We start from the raw sequence: 25,074 nt of genomic DNA on the forward strand, positions 1-25,074 counted from the left end.
ATTTGAGAACAAAATTGTTTCCGGCGGTGATATTTGGGGGATTTTTGGGGACGTCACAGGAAGTGCTGTGAAGTCACTTCCTGTTTCCGGCAGTGGCATTTGGGGGAAATGATGTCATTTGGGGGAAATGATGTCACAGGAAGTGATGTCACTTCCCGTTTCCGGCAGGTGACGCGGGGGAAATGATGTCACAGGAAGTGATGCCACTTCCTGTTTCCGGTGGTGGCATGACGTCACCGGAAGTGACGTCACTTCCTGTTTCCGGCGGCGCGCGCGCTTCGCGCGCGCACACCCCTACCCACCCACCCACCCCCCAGTGTCCCTGGCTGGCCTTCAGACATTATGGTCACCCTAGTCCACATACATGTTAGATGATATTCTGAACATTACTTTTTAAGTACTTTTTTATTGAATACCATGGTCTACTATGAGACAGAAATCCTTTAATTTCACTGGTCCAAGGATATAATGAAAAACGTGATATGCACAGCATTAGAATTCTTCCCCCTGCCTCATTTTAAGCACAGGGCCACGAAATGATCAATGCCTCGCTCCAGAACACATTGTTATGCTATGCAAGCCCTCTATGCCCATTCTGCTCAGTCACTGAAACTAATCTCTGCATTATTGTGACTTTTATAACAGACCTATAAACTAAAGTAGGCTTTCATTACAAGGAATGAAGGCTTCTTAACATACTTGCCAATGCTTTTTATTGCTAACACGCATACAAACACACACACCCCTCTCTAGATGATATAGCCATTTCCCTCTGTTCCTCCAGCACAACTCCAGGGAATGGCACAACGATAAGTGGCACCTGTAATGTTTACAACAATAACATCTAGACCAGGGGTGTTGAACTCATTTGTTACGAGGGCCGGATCTGACATAAATGAGACATTGTCGGGCCGGGCCATGTAGGGTTGCCAAGTCCAATTTAAGAAATATCTGGGGACTTTGGGGGTGGAGCCAGGAGACATTAGGGGTGGAACCAAGATCAAGGCTGTGACAAGCATAATCGAACTCCAAAGGGAGTTCTGGCCATCACATTTAAAGGGACGGCACACCTTTTCAATGCCTTCCTTCCATAGGAAATAATGAAGGATAGGGGCACCTTCTTTTGGGGCTCAGAATTGGACCCCCTGGTCCAATCTTTTTTGAAACTTGGGGGGTATTTTGGGGAGAGGCACTAGAATCTATACTGAAAATTTGGTGCCTCTATCCCAAAAAACAGCCCCCCCCAGAGCCCCAGATACCTGCAGATCAATTCTCCATGATTTTCTATGGGAATAAATCTCTATAGGGAATAAAAGAGTTCCCAGCAGACATTTCCTTCCCCTCCCCCCGCTTTCTGACAACCCTGAAGCGGGGGGAGGGCCTCCAAACCGGGGGATTCCCTGCTCCCACCTGGGGATTGGCAACCCTAGGGCCATGTGTGTCTTCTCCTCCCTTCCTCCCCAAAAGAGGAGCCTCAGCCAGTGGAGAAAAGAGCTACAGTGCTCTGTAGCTCTTGTGCGATTGAGCAAGCCTGGCAAAGCAAGCTGTTATGCAGAAGGAAGCAAGAGAGAGGGAGAAGGAAGCAGATGACAGCCATTTGCTCAGGGGGCTGATAGGAGCCCTCTGAAGGCCTGATTTGGCCCCTGGGCATCATGTTTGACACCCCTGATCTAGACAGTGAGGACTAGCCAGCAACAACCAACAGAGTTTTGCTGTTACTAAAATAATAAAAAACCTACAAAAGCTCAGCATTCACTTTCTATTATTTAAATAACAGGCAACTAGTGCCTCAAAACAACAAACCACCCATTACTGAAATGGATGCTACTTGCTCAGTATAAATGGGGAATAAGAACGGTAACCAAAAACTGTAGGAAGAAGATAAAGTGCTTGACTAAATAGTTACCAGCTTGATCCTTGCTTATCCAGCTACCAGCCATGTTTTTATTTCACTCTGACTCCAGGAAACTCAAGGCAGGATCATGGTTCTCTGTGCCTTCAATTTATCATCATAACTAACCACCCTGGTAGCTAGGTCAGTGTGAGAATGCTGGATCCAAAGTCATCCAGAAGTCTTCATGACTACATAGGAATTTTATATCTCACTGTGTCTAGATGATGATGATGATATTGGATTTATATCCCGTCCTCCATTCCGAATCTCAGAGTGGCTCACAATCTGCTTTATCTTCCTCCCCAACAACAGACACCCTGCAAGGTGGGTGGGGCTGAGAGGCCTCTCACAGCAGCTGAATGTTACAACCATTACACCGTCCTGCCTTGCAACTTATTAACTAACAGTATAACTGGGAAAGATGAGTGATTGGTTGAACTCAAGGCATAGAGTCTTGCTAGATTAGACCAGTAGTCCATCTAGTCAATCATCCTCTTCTACACAGTAGCCTTAGAGGGCCAACACACAGAGTCTAGAAGTGAGTTCCTCCCTCTAATGTTGTCTCCTAGCACTGGTATTCATAGGTTTACTTCCTTTGAATGAGGAGGTTCCCTGGAATCACTGCTCATGATGCTATTCTCCATGAGTCTGGGGGCTGAGTCAATTGCCTTGTTAACCATTGCCTTGTGGAGCTCTCACCAAAACTTAAAAGTCAAATGGAATGCAAATATATTTAAATCATGAAGTGATGAGGCACGTCTTGAAATCTGCACCGGGTAGATTAATTAAATAGTGCACAGGTGTTTGCAGTCATGACTAACCCAAGAACATATGTTTCTTTAGGGCATTTGAAATATTTACAGTACTAAGCTCAAATACCATATCAAGCATGTCAGACTGGGCCCTCACAGGCATGCCTCCATTTATAGAGCAGGTCTACAAGCTGCCATGTCTATGACCAGAATTTCAGATCACTTTCCGGCATCAAATGCTGCTGAGCACCAGAGGAAACCTAACTTTAAACAGTGCTGAAGCTAAAGGTTTAAATAATACATTGATGAGAAGCAGCTAAAAGCTTGTTCCTGAAATGCACTGGCAAGTGCAATATGGCTGGAACAGGTGTTGGCTTAATTTCTGCCCATTTGTATCTGCTAGCCTGCCTGGTTACCTTTGACATGACCATGGAGGCCAATCAAAACAGATGGCCTGTCTTTGTATATTACATTGCCACACATCAATAATTATGAATTAAAATAATATTAAGAAAATCCTATTGCACCTTGAAGATGAATTTTTTTAATTAACTGTATTCTCTTAATTTTATTTTTGGACAGACTAACATGACCAGCCCTTAGTTAACTGTTGTATAAAAGCAGGGCTTTTTTGAGCAGGAGTGCACAGGAACGCAGTTCCAGCTGACATGACATCAGGGGGTGTGGCCTAATATGCAAATAAGTTCCAACCTAGCTTTTTCTACAAAAAGCCCTGTGTGAAACAATGATGACATCAGGGGTATGGCCTAATATGCAAATGAGTCCCTGCTGGGCTTTTTCTACAAAAAAAGCCCTGTGTATCAGAATGACTCAACAAACTCCCCAAATATATGGATGAAATTCAACTGTTAATTTATACTTTGCTTTTCTCCCCAGCGGGGAGGGGACACAGATTAGCTTGCAGCATTATTCTCCCCTCCTCCATCTTATCTTCACTTCAAGAACCACATGAGATGGGTTAGACTTAGCAGGAAGGACAAGGGAGATCAGGCCAAGGTCACCCAGCAAGCTTTCATGACAGAATGGCTATTTGAAACTGGGTCTCTCAGATCCCCTTTAAACACAACACCCATTCTGGCTCCCGTTCATATATAACAGGCCATGTCCAGATTCACTGACTTTTTAAAATTCTATAAAGCAGCTATAGTGGAGGTAATTTGTATAATGGCTGCAGTGCTGGGTGGGTTCTTTAACCCCAGTGCTATTTTCCCAATCAAACCCACTACCACAGTCCTGGGATGCAATGAGACCTGGTACGAAAACAGCTTCAGGAGGACAGACGTATTGATCTGGAATAGAAACACTAGATATGAGCAAGTAGCATTTTAGAGATCCTGGACTAGATGTGAGTACGTGAAAGAAAAAGTTTTGGAAACAAAAAGAAATTAGAACAAGAATAAGGAAAAGTGGTATGGGGATCGGGTGAAATCAGGTAAAAAAAGGAAATAATATAAAGAGGAAGGAGTTTATATGTTGTTAGTATTCAGTTAGATTTGTAGAAGATAATAAGTAAAAAACGAAATGTATTTATATGAGATGTAAACATGTTGACATATGTACACTTAATAAAATATTAATTTAATAAGTAGCATTTTAGAGACCAACAAAGTTTTTGGGGTACAACCCTTGGAGAGTCAAAAGCTTCCTTGGTCAGATATGTGCTGAAGGAAGTTTTGATTCTCAAAAGCTTATAGCCTGAAAACCTTCGTCTCAAAGGTGTTACTTACTTGAATCTAGCTCTAAAGGGAAAAGAAGACTAGTAAAGGCAAGATGACTACCTTCTGTCACTACTGGGACTAACTGCAAGCAGCGGGAAGGAAGTTTAAATTAGAGAAATGGGGCATGAGGAAAGAGTCATCCTCGAGACTTGTTTCCACATTATTTCCATCTTAGGAAAGGCATTTCATCCCATGCAAGAAGACAAATCCCTCTACCTGCCACCCACAGTTTTGTAGGGATTTTTTTTTTAAAGTCTTCCATCTACCTAATTGTGTGTGTAAAGTGCTGTCAAGTCACATGGCAACACCATTAAGGGGATTTCAAGGCATTCGAGAAGCAGAGGTGGTGCAGCATTGCCTTCCTCTGCAGGGTTTTTCTTGGAGGTCTTCCTTCCAAGTACCATCCCTGTTTAGCTTCTGAGATCTGACGAGATTGGGCTACACCATGCCACTGTCCTCCCATCTGCCTAACTGAGGCATTTCAAATAAAAATTAAAATAACAGATTAACTGACTAAAAATCTATGGCCCTAAAGTTTGCCTGTCACACAATTTTCAAGGATGGCATTTTGGTAAAGTTGTAAAAATGATGGCAATTAATTTGGGGCAAAAAGAAAAAGGTAAAACAGTGAAGAAAGGAGTACACTAGCTTGATATCAGAGGATGATTTATGCTGGAAATCATTATGAGCCACAACAACTGACCTTGAACATTAATTTTTTAAAAAACACACTGTAACATCCTGCCCGGCATATGCTTGTGATGTCGTTATTTGAATACTGCAGTTCAAAGTTTGATGGTTTTTCTTTTCTTAGCTCTTGAGAATTGGTTGACAGATTCTTGTAACTTCAAGCCATAGATCTCTTGAAATAACTACTGCAAACTACAACAGCCTCATCAGTAGGAAATGTGCAAAACAAATACCTTGTTGATCACAAATTATAGCACAGAAGTGGTGTGTGTGGGGGGGGGAACACATGATAAAGCACTCTAAATTAAGAGAAGCCTGATTCACACACGCACATTCATCTCATTGATGGAAGATTTATGATTTAATGATTCATAGGTGAACATGTGAATGGTTCCCATGAATATCATGGTGCTTACGATGACCTCCAGTTCTTATCTGCAGAGTCCATACTATGAAACCTTCTTACAGTGCAATCCTATACAGAGTTAGGTTTCATAACTGCAAGTTGTTACTTGATTTTCTAGTCTCTTCAGGGGATATAAAATGCCAAACCAGGGGTGGCCAAACTGCAGGACCGGTTCAACATGTTTTTGAGGGGGGGGGACAAAATTGAAAAATAACTCCCCCTTATGGGCCATTCTGTCTTATGGTCCCATAGAATACAATGGACTCTATACTCAATTTGGCGCCCCCCCCTCCGTCAGCGCCTGGGGCAAATACCCCCCTCTACCCCCCCTAGATCCAACCCTGTGTGGCTCTTGAAGCCCCCACTGCCCTGTTGGCTGGCTTGGAGAATGCATTTCTCTCTTTAAATCTCTTCTCCAAGCCAAGCCAAGCCAAGCCAGCTGGTTGCTTGGAGAATGCATTTAAAGTTAAAGTTGCATTCTTTCCACCTCTCCCTTCCACATCTATTATCCTTCCTTCCTTCCTTCCTTCCTTCCTTCCTTCCTTCCTTCCTTCCTTCCTTCCTTCCTTCCTTCCTTCCTTCCTTCCTTCCTTCCTTCCTTCCTTCTTGTGGCACTCAAACATCTGATGTTCATGTGTTGCGGCTCTCAAACTTCTGACCATTCTTTGTGGCTCCTATGTTAAGCAAGTTGTGGCTCCTATGTTAAGCAAGTTTGACCACTCCTGTGCCAAACCATGGGCTCACAGGCTCTCCTCCCCCTCCTGTACTTTCCAGTTCCCTCTTTTACATGAACTATGTAAACTATGTAAATTGTGAAATGTTTAAACTTTTATGCTTAATTTTATACTCATGTTAGTTTTTATATGTTGTAAGCCGCCCTGAGCCACCTGGTGGGAAGGGCGGGATATAAATTACAAATAAATAAATAAATAAATGAAACCATTGTTTTACTACATCTGTACCAGCTAACTATGTATGTATTTTTCCTCTAGATCCAAGTTGGAAACTCTATGGTTTAACCACAGGACATCAGAGATGGAGCACATGAGAAGAGGAAAGGTTAGGAGTGGGGACTACAAAGCTTACTGATGGCTGTGCACTGAACCACTGAATACTACATGTGTATGAATGAATAAGCCCTGAGAAACCATTTGTGTGATGGAATAGAGGAGGAAAGCCTGAATGTGCTCTGAGAGAAAACCTGCAACGAGGATTACTTCTTCACACAACTTTATATTAAAAAAGAAAGAGCAGCTGTCTTAGAGGAGTTCAGATAAATGTCATCCAGCTATGCAGTCAATTAGTAACAGATACAGAATTAACGTTGTTCAGTACAGAGCACACGGGAATTAAAAGTCCTCCATGAAGTACAGGGAATGGTGAGAATGATACGATGGAATCCTGAGGTCATACAGATGGAATCCAAAGGTAGTACAGAAGATCATATGACTTCTAATAGGGCTGCAATGCTTTTTAAAATCCTAGCACAGAGAGAAATATTCTATCCCCTCTCACTCCTTGCTGTGCTAATTTTCTAGCTAAAGATAATGGCTGGAATTCAATAAAGGGTCTCCTCTTGTGGAATGTGACTTTCTCCCCCACCCACTTCAGGTCAAAGCAGTGCAGAATCCCCCTGCAGTGTGTATGTGTGTGTGTGAGGAGGGGGGGGGGGTGGAAACAAGAATTTAACACTTTGCAGGTGGAAATCCTTCCACCCATGAAAATGCTTAAGATCCAAGTCAATATTTTTATATGTGAACACATATAAACCATGGGAGCCCCTTCCTGCAGTCTGAAATGGAATTAGCTAAGAATGTTACCACCTTATTCTGCCATCATTCTACTGTTGTGCGACAAGGCCCTTTGAGCAATCTTTCTCAAGTGGGGTTGCCAGTTCTGGGTTGGGAAATGCTTGGAGATTTTTTTTTTTGGGGGGGGGAGGTAAGCCTGAAGATGATGGGGTTTGGAGAGGGGAGGGACTTCAATGGGACATAATACCAAATCCAATTTAAGAAATAACTGGGATGGAGCCAGGAGACTTTGGGGGTGGAGCCAGGAGCAAGGGTGTGACAATCATAATTGAACTCCAAATGGAGTTCTGGCCATTACATTTAAAGGGACCGCACATCTTTTTAAAGTGCCTTCCTTCCATTGGAAATAATGAAGGACAGGGGCAGCTTCTTTTGGGGCTCATATAATCTTTTTGAAACTTGGGGGGGGGGGTATTTTGGGGAGAGGCACTGGATGCTATGTTAAAAATGCAGTGCCTCTACCTAAAGAAAACCCCAGCCCCCTCAGAGCCCCAGATACCCACGGATCAATTCTCCATTATTTCCTATGGGAATAGGTCTCCATAAGAAATAATAGAGTGCCCAGCAGACATTCCCCCCCTTGCTTTCTGATGACTCTGAAGTGGGGGGAGGGCCTCCAAACCGAGGGATCCCCTGCCCCCTCCTAGGAATTGGCAACCTTAAATACCATAGAGTCCATCTTCCAAAGTGGAATTTTCTCAAGAGGAACTGGTCTCTGTCCCAGGAAATCTGCAGTCACCACATGGAAGGTGGCAACCCCATCCAGAGAAACAAAAACTGGAACTGAGAAGTCACTCAGAATCAGCTTTCCATTGGGAAACCCTAATCTGAAGTTATTTCCTTAGCTCCCCCCCCTCCCCCAACACTGTCTGGGTGAGCAAATGAATAACTGTTTTCAGAACATCTACAGCTTTTTTTTTTTTAAAGGAATGATCCTTTTGGTCGAATTTCTACTGCAGAATAAGCTTCCCAACCCTCCTGGCCTGGCGGGGGACCCCAGGATTTCCACCCTCTTCCCCCGCTCCCCCAAAAAACGGAAGCAGGGGGAGGGGGGAACGGCACCGGGGAGCATGGTGAGCCGCCCCATCCCGGAGCGGGCGAGGCCGCCACCCCGCTGCCGCCCCCTCCCCACCCACCGCAGCTGCTCCTCCGAGATGGGCCCAAGCTGAGCCCATCTCGGAGGAGCAGCCAAGAGGCGGCAGCAGCGCAGGCAAAACCAGAGAAGGGAGGGCGGAGGCAGGCCAGAAGCATGGCAAGCCGTGAATCCGGGCCCTTCTAGGACCCGGACTCGTGGCTCGCCACGCCCCCGGCCCGCCTCCACCCCCCCTCCAATTCCACCCCAGAGGTGGAGTGGAGCGGGCAAGGCCGCCGCGCCGCTGCCACCCCCCCCCACCCCACCGCAGCTGCTCCTCCGAGATGGGCTCAGCCTGAGCCCATCTCGGAGGAGCAGCCATGGCGAGCGGAGAAGAGGCGGCAGCTGCGCAGCAGCGTCGCCCGCTCCGAGACGGGGCGGCTTGCCACGCTCCCCGGTGCTGTTTCCCCCCCTCCCCCTAGCTCCACACCAGTGTCTCCTGGCTCCACCCCCAAAGTCCCCAGATATTTCTGGGATTGGACTTGGCAACCCTACTGCAGAAGTGCATTCTGCTAATATTAATTCATGCTTTGAGTCATTATATTCAATGTTTACTGAACTGGGAAATTGTTGGAGGTATTTTTCCTATTGTGTCAATGAATCTGAGAAAAAGTATTGTATACATTAATATTGCAATGTTTAAGACATTCACAAAAACCGCATTAGAGAATCAAGACTTACCTACAGTCAGCTGTCCTGTTAACTGTCCCATGTGATTTCTTGCATTCACTGTAACATTCCTGTCAGACTGTAAGACCAGAGCGCTATCCTGGGAAACATGTATAAGACAAGGAAATGAGAGGGAAAAAAATAACAGAGGGCAGAGTCAAGTTATAACTGCTATCGACACAAAAGTATGTTGGTGGGGCCTGGTCAAAACAGTTCAGTCTTCCTTGATACCAGTTATAATCATATGAAATTTGAGATGTAGATATCTGAGGTCTGAACTACACTGAGACTGTTAATTTGGAAGCTGCTCCACCCTGCATGAGAGCAAGACGCTTGCCGAGTGACATTATAATTTGGTGCCAGACATCTGATGCCACGGCATGCACAGGCCCTCCTGAAAGCCTCTAATTTGTTTTTAAATCCGCTACCAGAACCACTGTTTCTGTGGCATATTTCTGACAGAAAGGCAGTGCTGCTGCTTGAGAATGGCCATTAAGGCATAAGAAGTGCGTAGGAGAGAGCAGCAATGGTTACAGCTGTCTGACCACCTGGCATCTGGCTGCAAAGGGACGGGGGGGGGGCGCATCACACTCTCCACAATGGAATGCGGGCTGAAGGAGAATCATCTGGAAAATGATTTTGTCTTGCTGCAAACATAAGTCTGTTTGGAATAAAATACAGTCAGATGGCTGGCATTATTTGGAATTTTAAGTGCATGGAGAAAAAGTTCACCAGGTTTACCGGGTTCATTCTTAGGATGTCTTAGTGAAATTTACATTTTCAATATGAATTATATTGCAGTTAATTGTTGCATTTTGATGGCACTTCCGTGCAGTTTGTTAGCAGAAATGTGACATGTATATGTTTGGCTGTATGCTAAATATTTAGCAGTTTGCCACCCACTTGTGAATTAGTGGCTGTGCAGATGCGCCTCACCTATATGAGTGCAATAAGATGACTGCGTTTTCTGCTGCCTCCATGTTTAAGTAGCAACGGTGAACCATTTTGCAAGGAAAAATCACATTAATTCAGGATTTTTTTTAAAATTCAGGAATGACAGTTTTGGACAGTAAGACGAGGGGACATCTGCTTACTCCCATGTTCAGGGCTGCTGAGGAGAGTGTCTAGGGAGACAAAATTTCCTGGGTACAGCTCACTCTGGTGATAAAGTTGCCAACTTCCAGGTTGGGTTTGGAGATCACCCTGAACTACAACTAAGCTCCAAAATATAGAGATAAATTCCTCTCAAGAAAATGACTGCTTTGAAGGGTGGCACTATGACATTATATCCAGATGAAGGCTCTCCCCACCTCAAACTCCACTGTCCCAGGACCTACCCCCAAATCTCCAGGAATTTCCCAGCCTGAGGCTGGCAACCATATCTGGTGGTCCAAGAAGTCAGGCAGTCCATCTCTCTTATTTTATTCTCACAGAAACAAGGGGAGCAGCCAGCACAAAGCCTGTTCATCTGGACCAGTATGCTAAGACTCAGGGCTTTGGCACTCACGGGAAGCCTCTCTAGGAATTCATAAACACTCATTTTAACTGTCTGCATGATTTGGCATACTAGCAAGTGGTATTTGGTCAGAAATAAAGCTGGACTTCTGGCTCCTTATTTGTAATTGGGTCAGATCTATGTGACAGATCTATGTCATTGTTATCAATGCTATATTCTAGATATATGAAACCAAATGAAAGAGAAATACTTTTAATGGAGTCTGGGGAATGTATGTGAGTAGTGAGTGTAACAGAAAGGGGATCATAAACTATCTGAATTCCAGTCACAAATGTGCACGCACACACTGTTCAGAGCAGATAAGAAAGAAGAAGAAACACGTACAGTATGCTAGATTTCAACAAGCTCACAGCTGTGAGATTGTTCAAGCTGTAGCAAGAGGTAGTCATGCACTCAATTTTTGCCACAACATGAGAAATAATCTTCATATTTATTAACAGTCCTGTGTAGATTCTAGAATCAACCTGATCCTGCAGTAGAAAGGAGAAGGGAAAGAAAGGGAAGGTTCCGTTTTTGGGACAGGATCTATATGCTGGTTCAACTGGGACCATAAGCCTGCTCAGGACTGATTGAAAAAATAAAGAAGTTCTTGATAAATATTCTTGCTAATCATCTCCCACACAGATAGTCCACAAGATACAGTCTAGGGACTATACAGCATTTCCCCATCAGTCTTCTCCTCCCCCTGGATGAGGGAAAGGGCATCTCTTGATATTATGATACTTGCAAAAGTCTACAAAAGTTACTAGTTGATATAATACTTAGTAGGGCACCTGCCCACACATACTTCACATAATCATTGTTAGCCTACAGACAAAAACAACTTTGGGAAAGCTCTCACACCTGGTTGCAGTTTCCACACAGGTGACCAGGTAAATAGCTCTATTTATCAGTATATGCTGTGATCTATTACTTTGCTATTTGTTTATGGTATTTCATAAACATGGTATGTCAACATTAATCCTCCTCAAGATGGAATGGCAGATGTTTTTAAAAGTGCATGGACCACTCCATTCTCTGGGATTTCTATTGCTTATATGAAAGTTCCTGAACATATTTTTAAGTATTATTAAACCTAATCAGATAATCTCTTGATTCCCCAGCTATTTCACAACTGTTAATTTTATTGGAAATACGATTTTAACACTTAATTCTTCAACGTCTTTCTCGGAACAGCGAGATACAGATGGTAATTTCACATGAACAAAGAAATACGTTTAGCTTACTGGTGTAATTCCCAAGGACAGAAAGCAGAGCTCTGCTCATGGAACAGATCTTTTCTGCTTCTCCTTCCTGCTGTTGCAGCAGAATCAAGCTCCCTGAAAAGAAGTGCTGGGGAGGGGTGAGTGAGAGCTCTTGAGAACAACAGGGGATGTCGTCTGGGCTCTAAGAGAGGGAGGATGAATCAATGGAAGTTACCTCCCCTTACAGAAGAGCGATCCTGGATCTAACCCACTGTTTGGCTTACTTTTAATGTTGCTATTTGTTTCTGCAAAGTTTATAAAGGGTAATCATTGTTGGTTTTCTTCAAAATTTATAATTGATGCCCATTTTGAGGTTTCTTCTGCCCTTTTGCTGCTTCTACTTGATATAGGAGTCTTCCCAATTACAACTACATTGCTCAATATGCCTCCTTCTGCATCTTCTGGGTCATTCCCTTGAAATCACTGAACCTATGAAGATGACTTTCTCTATCTTGGTTAAAATATTTTGAAAAGAAAAAAAACCCACCATCAGCAGATTTTATTCTACATTCATACAGGCTTTATTTGTTCCATTTAACTTAACAGAGGGAGCAATGGTCTACAGGCTGGGATTCAGACCAGTTTGGCGCGTTATAATTTGGATACACAGTCTGGGTTGCTGTACAGATTATTGATCATCTTGTTGCAGAGTACAGCCCTTCACAAAACCCTTCCAGCCTCATGACTATATGCCGTTAAACTGCTTTTGTCAATGGGGGTTGCCCAAGTAGAGTTGCCAAGTTGCCAACTCCAGGCTGAAATATTTCTGAAGATTTGGAGGTGAAGTCTGGGGAGGGTAGGATTTGGGAAGAAGACTCAGGAGGGATGTAATGCCATATAGCCCACCCCTTAAAGGTGCCATTTTCTCTAGGCAACTGATCTCTGTAGTCTCTGGAGAGCAGTTGTAATTCCAGGGGAATGCTGGGTCCTGTCTGGAGGTTGGTAACTCTATGCCCAAGTGAAGCAAGCATTCATTTGGTTGTCAACAGTCTGGGCTTTCTTGTAGACATTTTTCATTCCATAAAAATAGAAGGAAAACTGCCACTCTCTCCACTGGCACACTGCTGAAGAGAAGATGGAAGAGACAAACAGTAAACAAATGCTAAATCCTTCTTCCACTGTATTCTAATTTATTCTTTTGTTGTATTGACAAACTGGAATGATATTTATAATACTGTGCTATATGTTAAAACATATACTGGGTGGATAGAAGCACATCTGAGAAAAAGATGTTCTCAGTTTAACCCATGCTTGAGGAGAAACAGCGTAATTAACATTTGCTGCCATTCATACCATCATTCTCCAATTCCAACAATTACCTTTTGCTGTTTTCCCACAGAACTTAAACTATCCAGACCAAACTGTTATTCTTTCAATTTGTTAATTTCACTATCTTGCCATTGGATTCTAACTTTATACTATTTTGCATGCTTAACCACTACCCACAAACTATATGTAGCACTGCTCACTGTACTCCATTTCATTGTCTGATGAAGTGTGCTTTTAGTACATGAAAGCTTACATTTTAAAACTTTGTTGGTCTTAAAGGTGCTACTGGACTCCAACTTTGTTCAGTAAACAAATGAGTTTTGGTTGCAATTCTAGCAGAGAAATCCTTAGACCTTCCTAAATTCATCAAAGTGATAGATAGAAGGTTGTAACTCAGTTTAGGAATACCTAGCTAGTATACTTGTGTTGGTATGTTAAGTGCCACCAAGTGGCTTCTGACCCTATGAATTAATGACCTCCCAAATGTCCTATTTATTGAAATAGGCAATGTCTGATGTGCAAAGAAGAAAAGAAGACCATGAAGGGAACAGCAATATCCTCTTCTCAAAAGTTCCACGCTTAGTCTTGCTCTCTCTCTCAGCTAGTGGTGTAGTCAGCATCCTATTTCCATCTCTCTTCTTTATTAGCAAGTTATGTTAATTCCTAAATAAACCTTTACCTACACTTCATTCAGGTTGTGCGCCTTTGCTGTGTTAATTACTCTGCCAACACTATTATTAACAGCTTTGGTCATGTCTTGCAAAACGAGGGCTGTGGCTTTCTTGACGGAGTCATTCCATCTCATGCTGGTGCCCTGACCTGGATAAGCCCAGGAAAGCCTGATCTCATCAGATCTCAGAAGCTAAGCAGGGCCAACCCTGGCAAATACTTGGATGGGAGACCTCCTTGGACTACCAGAAGTCAGGAGGTAGGGGCAGGCTTTATTTAGCCACCTCTCTGAATATCCTCCATGCCCCCAATAGGAGTGAGCCACCAGAGGTCATGACTTCCAGGTGCACGAACATACACATGCACATCCTTTTTTTTTAAAATTCATCTCATGTTGAGTCTTCCTCTTTTCCTGCTGCCTTCAACTTTTCCTAGCATTATTGTCTTTTCCAGTGAGTCCTGTCTTCTCATAATGCAACCAGAGAATGATAGCTTCAGTTTAGACATTTTAGCTTCTAGGGAGAGTACAGGATTACTTACTTGAAAGTAACATGCTCTGTTTCTGAATAAATAACACTAAGGGCTGTAATCAGGGGTCATTTTGTACAAAAATAGGTGGTGGAGCTCATCCAGGGATTGTTATGCAGCTGCACATACTATTCAATGGACAAGGAGATGGAACTCTCAGAAGGAGGAGGCGGAACTCTCAGAAAGGTTCAGGAGCTGTGCTCCTGTCAGCTCCCACTGAATCTGAGGCCTGGCTGTAATAAACTGAATAATTAGGAATGACTGTGCCTTTTGAAAGTGTTGGGAGTCACTATCAGTGTTCCCTCTAAGCCGAGTTAGTGTGAACTAGCTCAGTTTTTTAGCCTCCAGCTCACACATTTTTGTCTTGGCTCAAGAAAAATGACTCCGGAGAGCAAACTAATTGATACAGTAGCTCACAACTTAAATGCCAGTAGCTCACAACTTGAATGCCAGTAGCTCAAGAAGTAGAATCTTTGCTCACAAGACTCCACAGCTTAGAGGGAACATTAGTCACCATCATGGAGCTTTCCACACAATGCAAAATGTTTCCAGGCTGTTTTGTGTGTTTGCTCCAGCTGATTCATGTACAGGCAAGTTTGAAGACACGGTGATCTAGTTTATAGGATGTCAAGTGTATTATATGTCACATGCACTCTCGCTCTCTTTCCCTCCGCAGTCAACTTATTTAATGGTTTGTCAAACAGCTTGTGCTTCTGCATCTTTGGCAGATGAAACGCACTTTTTGGCTTGCCTATCCTTCCAGATGCAGAGACATGCCTGTTTGGGAGATATCATCTTCAAAGCAATCGTTTGGGCTGAGAATATGAACATTACCAAGGGACTTGATAGAAACAAAAGCAGCTGCTAGGGATATTTTCCTAAGCACTGATTAGATTTTTCATGTCCCTTATGGACTGTGGGAGATCATTAGCCCCAGCAATTGCTGGTCTGGCATAAGAAGTTGTTGTAATAAATGACTGAATGTCTGTGGTATCCAAAGTACTTCCTAACTGGAGAAGTCCTTCCCTCTACTGCTACCTGAGTTTTGGGAACTGTTGCTCTACAAACTCTGTCCAAACACCTGAACTAGGCTAGATCATAATGTTACCCATATCTGGTCTGGAAATTTCATAAAGTGATGGAAAGATAGATGCCTGTCTCTTGTCTCTCAGTTTCCGGAAACAATGAAACAAGATAGCTTTGTGGTCTCCTGTAGATCGGGGGTGGCCAACAGTAGATCTCCAGATGTTTTTTGCCTACAACTCCCATCAGCCCCAGCCATTTGCCATGCTGGCTGGGGCTGATGGGAGTTGTAGGCAAAACATCTGGAGAGTTACCGTTGGCCACCCCTAATGTAGATGTATCTACAACAGCACAATACGTAATATCCTGCCTTCCAAAAATGGTTGCAAAACTTCTGTAAATGATTACTATTCAAATATTTCTTCTGCAGAAGTGGGCCAGAGCAGAAGTACAGAGGATTTTTGTGGGTGAGAGTTACAAAGAAAATTTCAACCCAGGTAGATAGAAAACAAAAGACTGGATCCAGCACAAGGGCTGTGTGAGGTCCACACAAAAGCCCTCGGTCTTCCCAGCCTTACCCTCCTCCCAGCTGCCAGTTCCAAACCCACATGGTATAAAAGCAACATGGTTGGGGAGAATAGAGGGTGAAGGGGGTGGAATTGCTCTGTACATTCAAGAAGAAGAAGGGAGTGGTTCTTATTGTTTCCTCCCAATCTTCATGGCTTTTTTCTTCACACAGATCATGAAGCCCCAGTGATAAGGGAGCCCAGAGTCAAAAATAGCAGCCAGGGCAAGGGGAGAACCAGGAAGACCAGCGACCAGCACAGCTTTCTGCTGATGCATTGCCGCCGTTAACATATTCCCCATTAAATTGGAAACAAATATTCAACAGGATTCTTTTTTTAATGAACATGTATGGGGAAATTTAAAAATATTTTATTTACGTTTACTATAGAAGCTAAACTGTCACCAACATGGAGTGGCTTGAGCATTTTCAATCTGTCCGATGTTGCTGATGTTAATAATCCAATATCCAACGTAAATATATTGGTCAAGAGCTGGAATCACACACACTAAATAATGCACTTCCAATCCGCTTTCCAACTGGATTTTACCAGTTCACACCATAAAATCCAGCTGGAAAGTGAACTGAAAGTGGATTGAAAGTGCATTACTTAGCGTGTAATCACAGCCAAGACTCACAAATACAGGAAAACACACCCTACAAAAGTTTATAACGAGAACATCATAAAAGTATTAAGAACCCAGGATTTTTTTTTTTTAAAAAAACCCTCAATAATATCAGCAGACAATAGCAGCACAATGAAACATGCAATATAAGTAATAATTAAAAACAACACATCAGAAAATAAACAATTAAAACAGTGGCATGCACAATAAAAACAAATATCTTAAACACCAATGGAGGTATAGGTTTAAAAAATAAAAGCAATAAGGAATGCCTACACAATACAGATCAACAGAATGCCTTGGCAAATTGATATATGTTCACCTGGTGCTGAAAACTTAACCAACTCTGTTCCAGAAAGATAGCCGTGACGTAGGAATTCCATTACTGAAGCACTACAACCAGGACTTTTTTTAAATGCAAGAACACAATTCTGGCTGCCTTGGCATCAGAGGGTGTGGCCTAATATGCAAACAATTCCTGCTGGGCTTTTTCTACAAAAAAAGTCCTGTGCAAAACAATGGTGATGTCAGGGGATGTGGCCTAATATGCAAATGAGTTCCTGCTGGGCTTTTTCAAAACAAAAGCCCTGACTGCAATTGAGGAGGTCCTGTTTCAAGTGAGCATCCATTTCACCCAGGGTAGCGGAGGGAGACAGAGTAGGACTTCTGCAGCAGATTTCAGTTGCCCAGCGGGTTCATATGGCTCTTGACAGTCTTCTAGTCCTAAACTATTTAGAGCTTGAAAGCCAGACCTTTGACCTGGGTCCAGAAACAAGAGTAAATGTTGCAAAATGGGTGAAACATAAGCAGCATCAGCCAGAAATCTGGCATTACTGATGTTTATGAAATGTTTTCAAAGGCTGTCATTCGTAGAGCATATAACAGTAATCTAACTTGAATGTATAGCTATGTTCAAATCCTGCCTCAGTCAAAGTTGGTCAAAGATGCTATATACCATAGAGGGGGACCTGAGTTTTTAAGAAATCCTTTCATTTAAGTGTAAGACATCCTTTCATTTAAGTGTAAGGCATATAGATCCTCTTTGTTTTCCACCTGACTTTCTCTAAACAAATCCAGAGCTTAACTGGAAATTGTTTAGAAGCACCTTGAAATAAAATTTATTTGTTTCACTATCTTAAATCCTCATTTATCTATCAAAAATGCATTTTTGGGGTAGAACGTAGGGAGTTGGTCCACAAGGCAGCACAAAGTGAGATGTTCTCCAATCCTTTGCTGTCAATGGGCTTAAGGGTTCTTAGTTCTGTGCCGGAATCTTTAAGAAATCTGTTCTCGTTTTAAGGAAAACAGAAATTAATTAGTAAGAGATGTAGTCTAATATTTGTTTGGTGATGGTCAGACAAGGTTTTATTATTAACTTTCTTATTTTCTCAAGGCACTTGACTGTCTGAGATATCTTCAAAATTAGTTGGGATGTTTCTTCTCCCGGTGAGCTCATTTCAATAAATTTTGAATTATATGTTGAGCGCTCTCGTAAGAACACATTTTAATATTGATTTTACATTAAGTGAAGTCATTTCCCTCAGGTTTGCAATATCTTTATTTATCATGTACAGTTATTTAGAAAATTTCCTTTCTTCCAAAGATGCCTTGTTTTTGTTCATTCAAAATTCTTACTTCCTACATCTAATTATGTGGGTAAGTCAATATTAAAGAGTTTTCAGGATCAAAGTTCCATTCTTCTGCCTTGGCTGTGTATTTTACAGGAACTTTGCTATGGTTAGGAGACTTTTATCTATTAATCAAACAAATTGTGTTTGGAAGCTCACCCAAACAAGTAATGTTTTATATGGCAGAGATTAAGATAAATATTAGAAAGCTCCAGAGATAAAGATAAATATTAGAAAGCTCTGAGTTTGTCGTCTTATTTTGTCCCTTTATCACGGCATCAAGATAACTAAGGGGAAAAATATTAACTGAAACATAATTTCCATGTGTAGGTTTCATATCAAGATCTAACTTTCTGTGATTTAGTCTGCCATCTAGTAAATAGTCAACTGAAAGCCTTGTATTCTTTAAACTGTTCTTAATGGCAAACTCTGATTTAGATGAGAAAGTTGGCTGGATCAAGCTAGCTTTTGTTACTCAGTTTTACCTAGTTCCCTTCTTGCTACATGCCCTATCCAACCACTAAAAAGCAATTAAAACACAACCATAAAAACACGGCCACTAAAACATAACTATTTAAAAAGGCCAATGTCATTAAAACAAGCTGGTACATAACATCATCATAAAATACAACTCAGCAGCCTAAGATCCTCAAACCAGAAGCAGACTCTAAAATGTTAGCATCATTAAAAAGCTTTAGTTAAAAGCTTGGGTAAAAAGCAGGGCTTTTTTTCTAGGGGAACGTGGCAGAACAGAGTTCCAGAACCTCTTTAAGGAAACAAAAATCTCAAAAAAAGTTTAAAAGTTCATGAGGGGCGCCTATGTGTTTTTTCTTCATTTCCTTCTTGAGAGTTCTGGCACCTCTTTTTCCAGAAAAAAAGCCCTGGTAAAAAGGAATGTTTCAACTAGGCCCCTAAAAGAAAAAAAGCTCAAGAGAGTTTCACAGGAGATGGCATTGTAAAGGCATGGTACCACCATTGAAAAAAAGCCGTTTCTTGTCACCACCTGCTTCACTTCTGGAAGAGATCATACAGAGAGCAGGACTTGAGAACAGGATTGCCAGGTCTTACCTGGCTGTCAACTGGGGACTTTTTTTTTGCATGTGCTATACATGTGTGGCTTGATTATGTCACTTGGAAATTACATCATCACACAGGGTTACATCAGCACAGGGGATGCTCCAGCATTTTGGTAAAAACTCTATAGTACCATAGAGTTTTTACCCAAATGGTAGTGTCCCCATGCAACATGCCTGATGTAATGACTTTACTTCCGGGTGATGCCATCACACTGGGCACGTTGGGTGATGATGGAGCTCTTTGGAGGGTGGGGCTCCCACCACTGGCCATCTCTGTGCTGGTGGGTTGGAGGCCCCAATTCAGGGGAACCCCCCACCAGGAGCGGAAAAATGGGAACTCTACTTGAGAAGAATATCTAAACTAGAATGCTGGACAATACAGGTGGAGGCAGTCCTTCTGTAAGGAAAGCCCCCTACTTTTCATACATATGGACATCGTGATCACCAGTATGGTTGCCAGGGCGCCTGGAGAAGTGAGCTCGCACACGTCTGGCCAGAGAGTGTGGGCAAAACTATCCAGGAACCTAAAGGGACTTATGTGTACAAGCAGCCCCAAGTCTGCAGGCATTCTAACCCGGTACAGAGTGCTTGCTAACACATATGGACGTTTCCCCGTCACTGCATGGGCCAGCCATGGAACAGAAGAAGCTGCGCCGCCAAGGAGCTATCCAGGCGACCGGTTATGGAGCGCTGAACATGGAATCCACTGTGTAATGCTAACACCACTCGTAGCCATCTTCCTGCCAGGCTGGACTTCATTCCCTCATAGTGGAAGGCTCACGTACACACCCTATGTCACCCTTAGCCCGCAAGCAACCCATCTGCCCCATGAATGGATTAACAGCTCAACTGTTGTTCCTGATTGTCTAACGAAACCCAGAACAAAGACTGGTGCCAGGAAGAAGATAGAAAAAGAGGAAGACCATCTCCTGTCAGAGTCAAGTCTTTTGTCTAACCAGGGTGATACCTAGGCCAGTATTTGAATCTCTATTGTCACCTTTTCAGATAAGTCCATCTAATCTTAAGTGTTCCCCACCTAGTAATCACTTCTATTTTATCACTGCGGAGCCACCCCATGGCCTGTTCTAATCAGGAAGATTCTTTCAGGTACCCAGGATCCAGGCAAGCTCATTGGTCAAGACAGGCACCCAATTAGGTGCCACAAAGGGACTTGCTATTGGCTCTGCAATAGTCCAACCCTCCTGGTCATTGCAGGGCCTCCCCTTTCTCCTCCCTCCTACCTCCCAGCCCCTGAGGGCTCAAGGGAGTCCTTATAACCTCTGACCCAACTCCACTCATGTGTGCATCTAACAGTATCCCAGTTCTGCTGTCTAGATCCCCAATTCTGGCCACAGTTTTGGGTCCATTTCCCCTGTCCTCTTATGTCGCCATTGGAGCCTTCCTTGAAGACTACGATGGTAAATATTACCCTGTGTGTCTACCCTTATATGTTTCCCTATCCATCTATCTATATTTCTTAGGACTGTGTGTATGTATGATTGTATGTGTATTTTTATCTTGTATGGAAGACTATATTTTTCTCAATAAATTGTAATTGGTTTTACTAAATTAGAGTTCCATTATTTAAGCATCACTTTTCTGGACGTGTATTCTTGTATACATTGGTCAAAGATTCCTAGTGAGCCAGGTGCCCATCTAACTAATTCCCCAACCTCGTTTGGAGGGCATTTAGGCTAACACTTCACATAGTCAACATTCCAACTGTTGGCCTTCAAGTTTAATAGTTTACTTATTTATTCACACAATTTGTACCCCACCTTTTTCTCCTCTTCTGGTCCCCCATTAATATCAGACACAAACACATCATTAAAACCAAACTAAAATACACATACAAAAATATAAATCTGGGGGTAGTGCCTGGGGAGCCTAGAATTTGGGGAGGGGCCTCAGAATGTAGAATTCCACAGAGTCCACGGTCCAAAGCAGTCATTTTCTCTGGGAAAACTGATGTCTGTATTGTGGAGTTCAGTTATAATTCTGAATGATCTCCTGACCTCACGTTCTGTGAGCCGAAGGCATACATGTTGGTGTTTGCTTCCCACTTCCCTAGCAGCTCTTTAGGCATTCTCAAAAGCCTCTCCTGAAGGTCAGAGGCCACTCTCAGCAAAAGGTCATACAGAAGGGACAGTTAAAGGATGTGTTAAAAAGGGGGGAAACCCCTGCCCACAGTCTCCTAGTGGAGCAAACTCTGCTCTGAGGAGGCTCTTGGCAGAAGATTTTGGGCCATACAGTGGACTGTTGAAGGAAGGTGAACATGGAGGAAGAACCAGTATTTCTGGTTGCATGGTGGGATCTCACCCAGTGTTTTTTAACCACCATCTATTTGCAGAAACCAATTGCTGGTATTTTCTTATTCTCATTTCAGTTGTATAATAGCACGATAAAGAGTTCAAAGCTATCAGTGAGTATAAGGACTACAAGAAGTCTCAGCACACTAGAGAAACAGCTGGCATGTTACAGAGAAGGATAAAGCAGCACATTTCTAAACTGTCAATTATACTGTTGGGGCATGACAATCTAGATCAGGGGTCCCCAAACCCCTGGCCATGGACCGGTCCCGGTCCGTGGCCTGTTGTCAAGTAGGCTGTGCAGCTGCTCACCCACCTCCCCGCATAGCCTCGTCGTCCCCCCGCGCAGCCTTGCTGTCCCCCATTTACACCACTTTAAGGCTGGGGAAAGTGCTATGAAGCGCTTTCCAGGCCGACCTCCCCCGCCCCCTGCTGATCAGCTGATCCAATCAGCGAGGAAAACCACAGCAGCAGTGGCGAGCAACTGCTGAAACAGCCACGTTGCCGTAGTTTTCCTGGCTGATAGGATCAGCTGATCGGCGGGGGGGGGGGGGTGTCAGTCTGGAAGGCGCTTCGCCTTCCCTGACCTTAAAGTGATAAAAACGGGGCAGTGAGGCTGCGCGGGAGCGGGTGGCAAGGCGGAGAGGGGCGGGGCAGAAGAGGGAGGAAGAAATGGGGGGAGGAGAAGGACGTGCCGTGGGGGGGTGGCCACTGGCTCAGAGGCTGAGGTGGACCGGTCAGCCCTGGGGCCAGTCCCTGGGATAAAAAAGGACATAGTCTGCAATGTAGGAGTAATTCCAAATTCTCCTCAGAAAATGCTGTTCCAAGCCAAATTGCTCATGACATGGAAGATCACGAGTATTCTTTTTGCCCATTGGTGTATCCCAGATTTGGGGTGAAGCATTATCGTAGCAGTAGTAGTAACAAAATGTGATATATATCAAATCTGTATAACACACACACAAACTATATATCAAAATACACATAATGAGCAGATCTATACAAACAAAATTAACTGAAACTCACAAAGGAGGATCAGAAGATTGTGGAACAGAACAGTTGATGCTGCACAACTATGGAATTAATACAGAGCTGATCAAGGGGCATTTGCCCATCCCCAGTCTGGGGACCAGTCTACTTTTTCTACCACCATGCTATGATCAGGTTCATCTATTTTTTTTTTAACTATGCATGTATTTCTTTCATTAAATTTCTCAAGTCATACACTTAGAAACTCAGCTGTGAAAGAGCCAAATTGCTAGACAAAACCAGTTTATTTTCATTGCAGGTTAGCTTAAAAAAAATAGCAAAACGAAGTTAATTACCATAAACAAGATAGGTGTTTTTCCCCCTCCCAAACTGTGAACAGAACTGAACGAGAGAGGAAGAAACTTGAATCTGCTTTTGATCCTTTAAGAGTGCCATACTAGGCAGCAGTACACCCTGCTAAGCCCTTTAAATTCTATGCACTTCGGATGGTGTAACTCTGCTTGCAGAGAGACAATATGAGTCCTGTAGGTATTTCCAATTGGAAGGCCTCCTGCTAAATGGGAGTTGGGGACAGGGACCTCAGCTGCAACTTGCATATTAGGCCACACCCCCTGACATCACCATTGTTTTGCCTAGGGCTTTTTATAGAAAAAGCCCAGCAGGAACTCATTTGCATATTAGTCCACACCTCCTGACATCAAGCCAGCCGGAACTGCATTCCTGTGTGTTCCTGCTAAAAAAAAAAGCCCTGCTGCTTACCGAGACTTCACCTCCTATGTTGGTCCTACTAGTCTGTTTGGAAAAGTCTTGATCAGCAGAAGGCTGGCAGAGTCAGTTAGGAACAACAGGCTAGAGGCAAACAGGCACCAGCCAAGCAGGTAATTGAACCAGGAGGCAGCCATTGGGCAGTCAAGACTCTCACCAGGTAAGCGGAAATGAGATAGTTCAGCTTATTCTGTACCCACGCTCAGATGTACATGGACAAAGGTGGAAGCTTGACAGGACCACATTAGATCTGACTGTCCCCTTGTGTCAGCTGCTGAGTTAGTTGCTGCAATACCACTTTCTGGTCATGAACAGCAGTGGAACTGACATGTAACAGCACATAAACCAACAGCTTCGTCCTAAGGCACGTTACACAGTGGCTTAAGGGGTAAAATGTGAATATTTATTTATTTATTTATTTTATTAGTTTTGTATCCCGCCCTCCCTGCCAAAGGAGGCTCCAGGAGGCTCACAGGCCAGTGGCAGAACAGAAGTTAAATACCATAAGATAGGGAAGCTCAATAGTATTTGCAGGCCTTGGATTGGATGGCAAGAGCCCTCTGTGTAGAATACATTGAAAGGCACCTTTAGAATACAGCTGATTAGACTTGCTTAAACTGGCTAAGTTCAAAGGCACTAACAGTGCTGTCGTAAGCAGAGTTACAATCTAACCCACTGACTTTAATAGACTGAAAATAGGCATGCCCAGAGCTTTTTTTGCAGCAGGAACTCCTTTGCATATTAGGCCACACCCTCCTGATGTAGGCAATCCTCCAAGAGTTTACAGGGCTCTTAGTACAGGGATTACTGTAAATTCCAGGAGGACAGGCTACATCAGGGGTGTGTGGCCTTAAATGCAAAGGAGTTCCTGCTACAAAAGAATCCCAAACAAACCTGGGGATGCCAACCTCTGGGAGAGATCTGGGGATCCCCTAGAATTACACCTCATTTCCAGACTACAGAGATCAGTTCTCCTGTAGAAAATGGATACTTTGGGGGATGGACCTGTCCCTGTCCTCCTGGAAAGCCAGTTTGGTGTAGTGGTTAAGAGTTGTGGACTCTAATCTGGAGACTGAGTTTGATTTCCCCACTCCTCCACATGCCCACCAGCTGGGTGCCCTTGAGTCTCTTACAGTCTCTCAGCCTCAACTACTTCACAGGGTGTCAATTGCGGGGGGAGGGAGGCAAAGGAATTGTAAACTGCTCTGAGATTCCTTCAGGTAGTGAAAAGAGGAGTATAAAAACCAACTCTTCTTCTTAGGCTCCACACTAGGCTTCCCAACCCTCCCGCCCTGGCGGGGGACCCCCGGGGTTGCACCCTCTTCCCCCACTGTCCCAGAAAACAGAAGCGGGGGGAGGGAAGGGGGGAACGGCGCAAAGGCCGCGAGTCCGGGTCCTTCAGAGGCTGCTGAGCCCGTCTCGGAGAAGCAGCAGCAGCAAGTTGAAGAAGAGGCGGCAGCAGCGCACAGCGGCAGCAGCGGCCTGCTCCGCTCCCCTTCCCTCTGAGGTCAATCAGAGAAGGGGAGGGGGCAGGCCAGGACTCAGGCAGAAAGAGCGGGCAGCAGCACGCAGCGGCAGCGGCAGCCTGCTCCGCTCTCCCGCTGAGCCCATCTCAGAGAAGCAGCTAAGATGAAGCGGACTCGGGGAAGAGGAGCCAGTCAGCTCTCTGACTGCAGAGCTGCTGCTTCTTTTTCCCAGCCAGCTGCTGGTCTCTCGTCTTTAGCGCCGCTAAAGGAAACATCAGAGCACCAGAGTACGGGCATTCTCGAGTGC

The 25,074-nt window shown here is 43.8% G+C and overlaps 1 protein-coding gene across 3 annotated transcripts in view; it reads right to left on the reverse strand.

The window, feature by feature from the left end:
* SGCZ (sarcoglycan zeta) overlaps positions 1 to 25,074 on the reverse strand; it is an 865,974-nt gene that overhangs the window by 102,635 nt on the left and 738,265 nt on the right. For all 3 annotated transcript variants that reach the window (XM_060246399.1, XM_060246400.1, XM_060246401.1), the window contains one exon: positions 9,106 to 9,193. In XM_060246399.1, coding sequence (XP_060102382.1) covers positions 9,106 to 9,193 — 88 coding nt within the window. The remainder of the gene's footprint in view (positions 1 to 9,105; positions 9,194 to 25,074) is intronic.

Source organism: Heteronotia binoei, chromosome 9, assembly GCF_032191835.1.
Source record: "Heteronotia binoei isolate CCM8104 ecotype False Entrance Well chromosome 9, APGP_CSIRO_Hbin_v1, whole genome shotgun sequence".
NCBI classification, from domain to species: domain Eukaryota; kingdom Metazoa; phylum Chordata; class Lepidosauria; order Squamata; family Gekkonidae; genus Heteronotia; species Heteronotia binoei.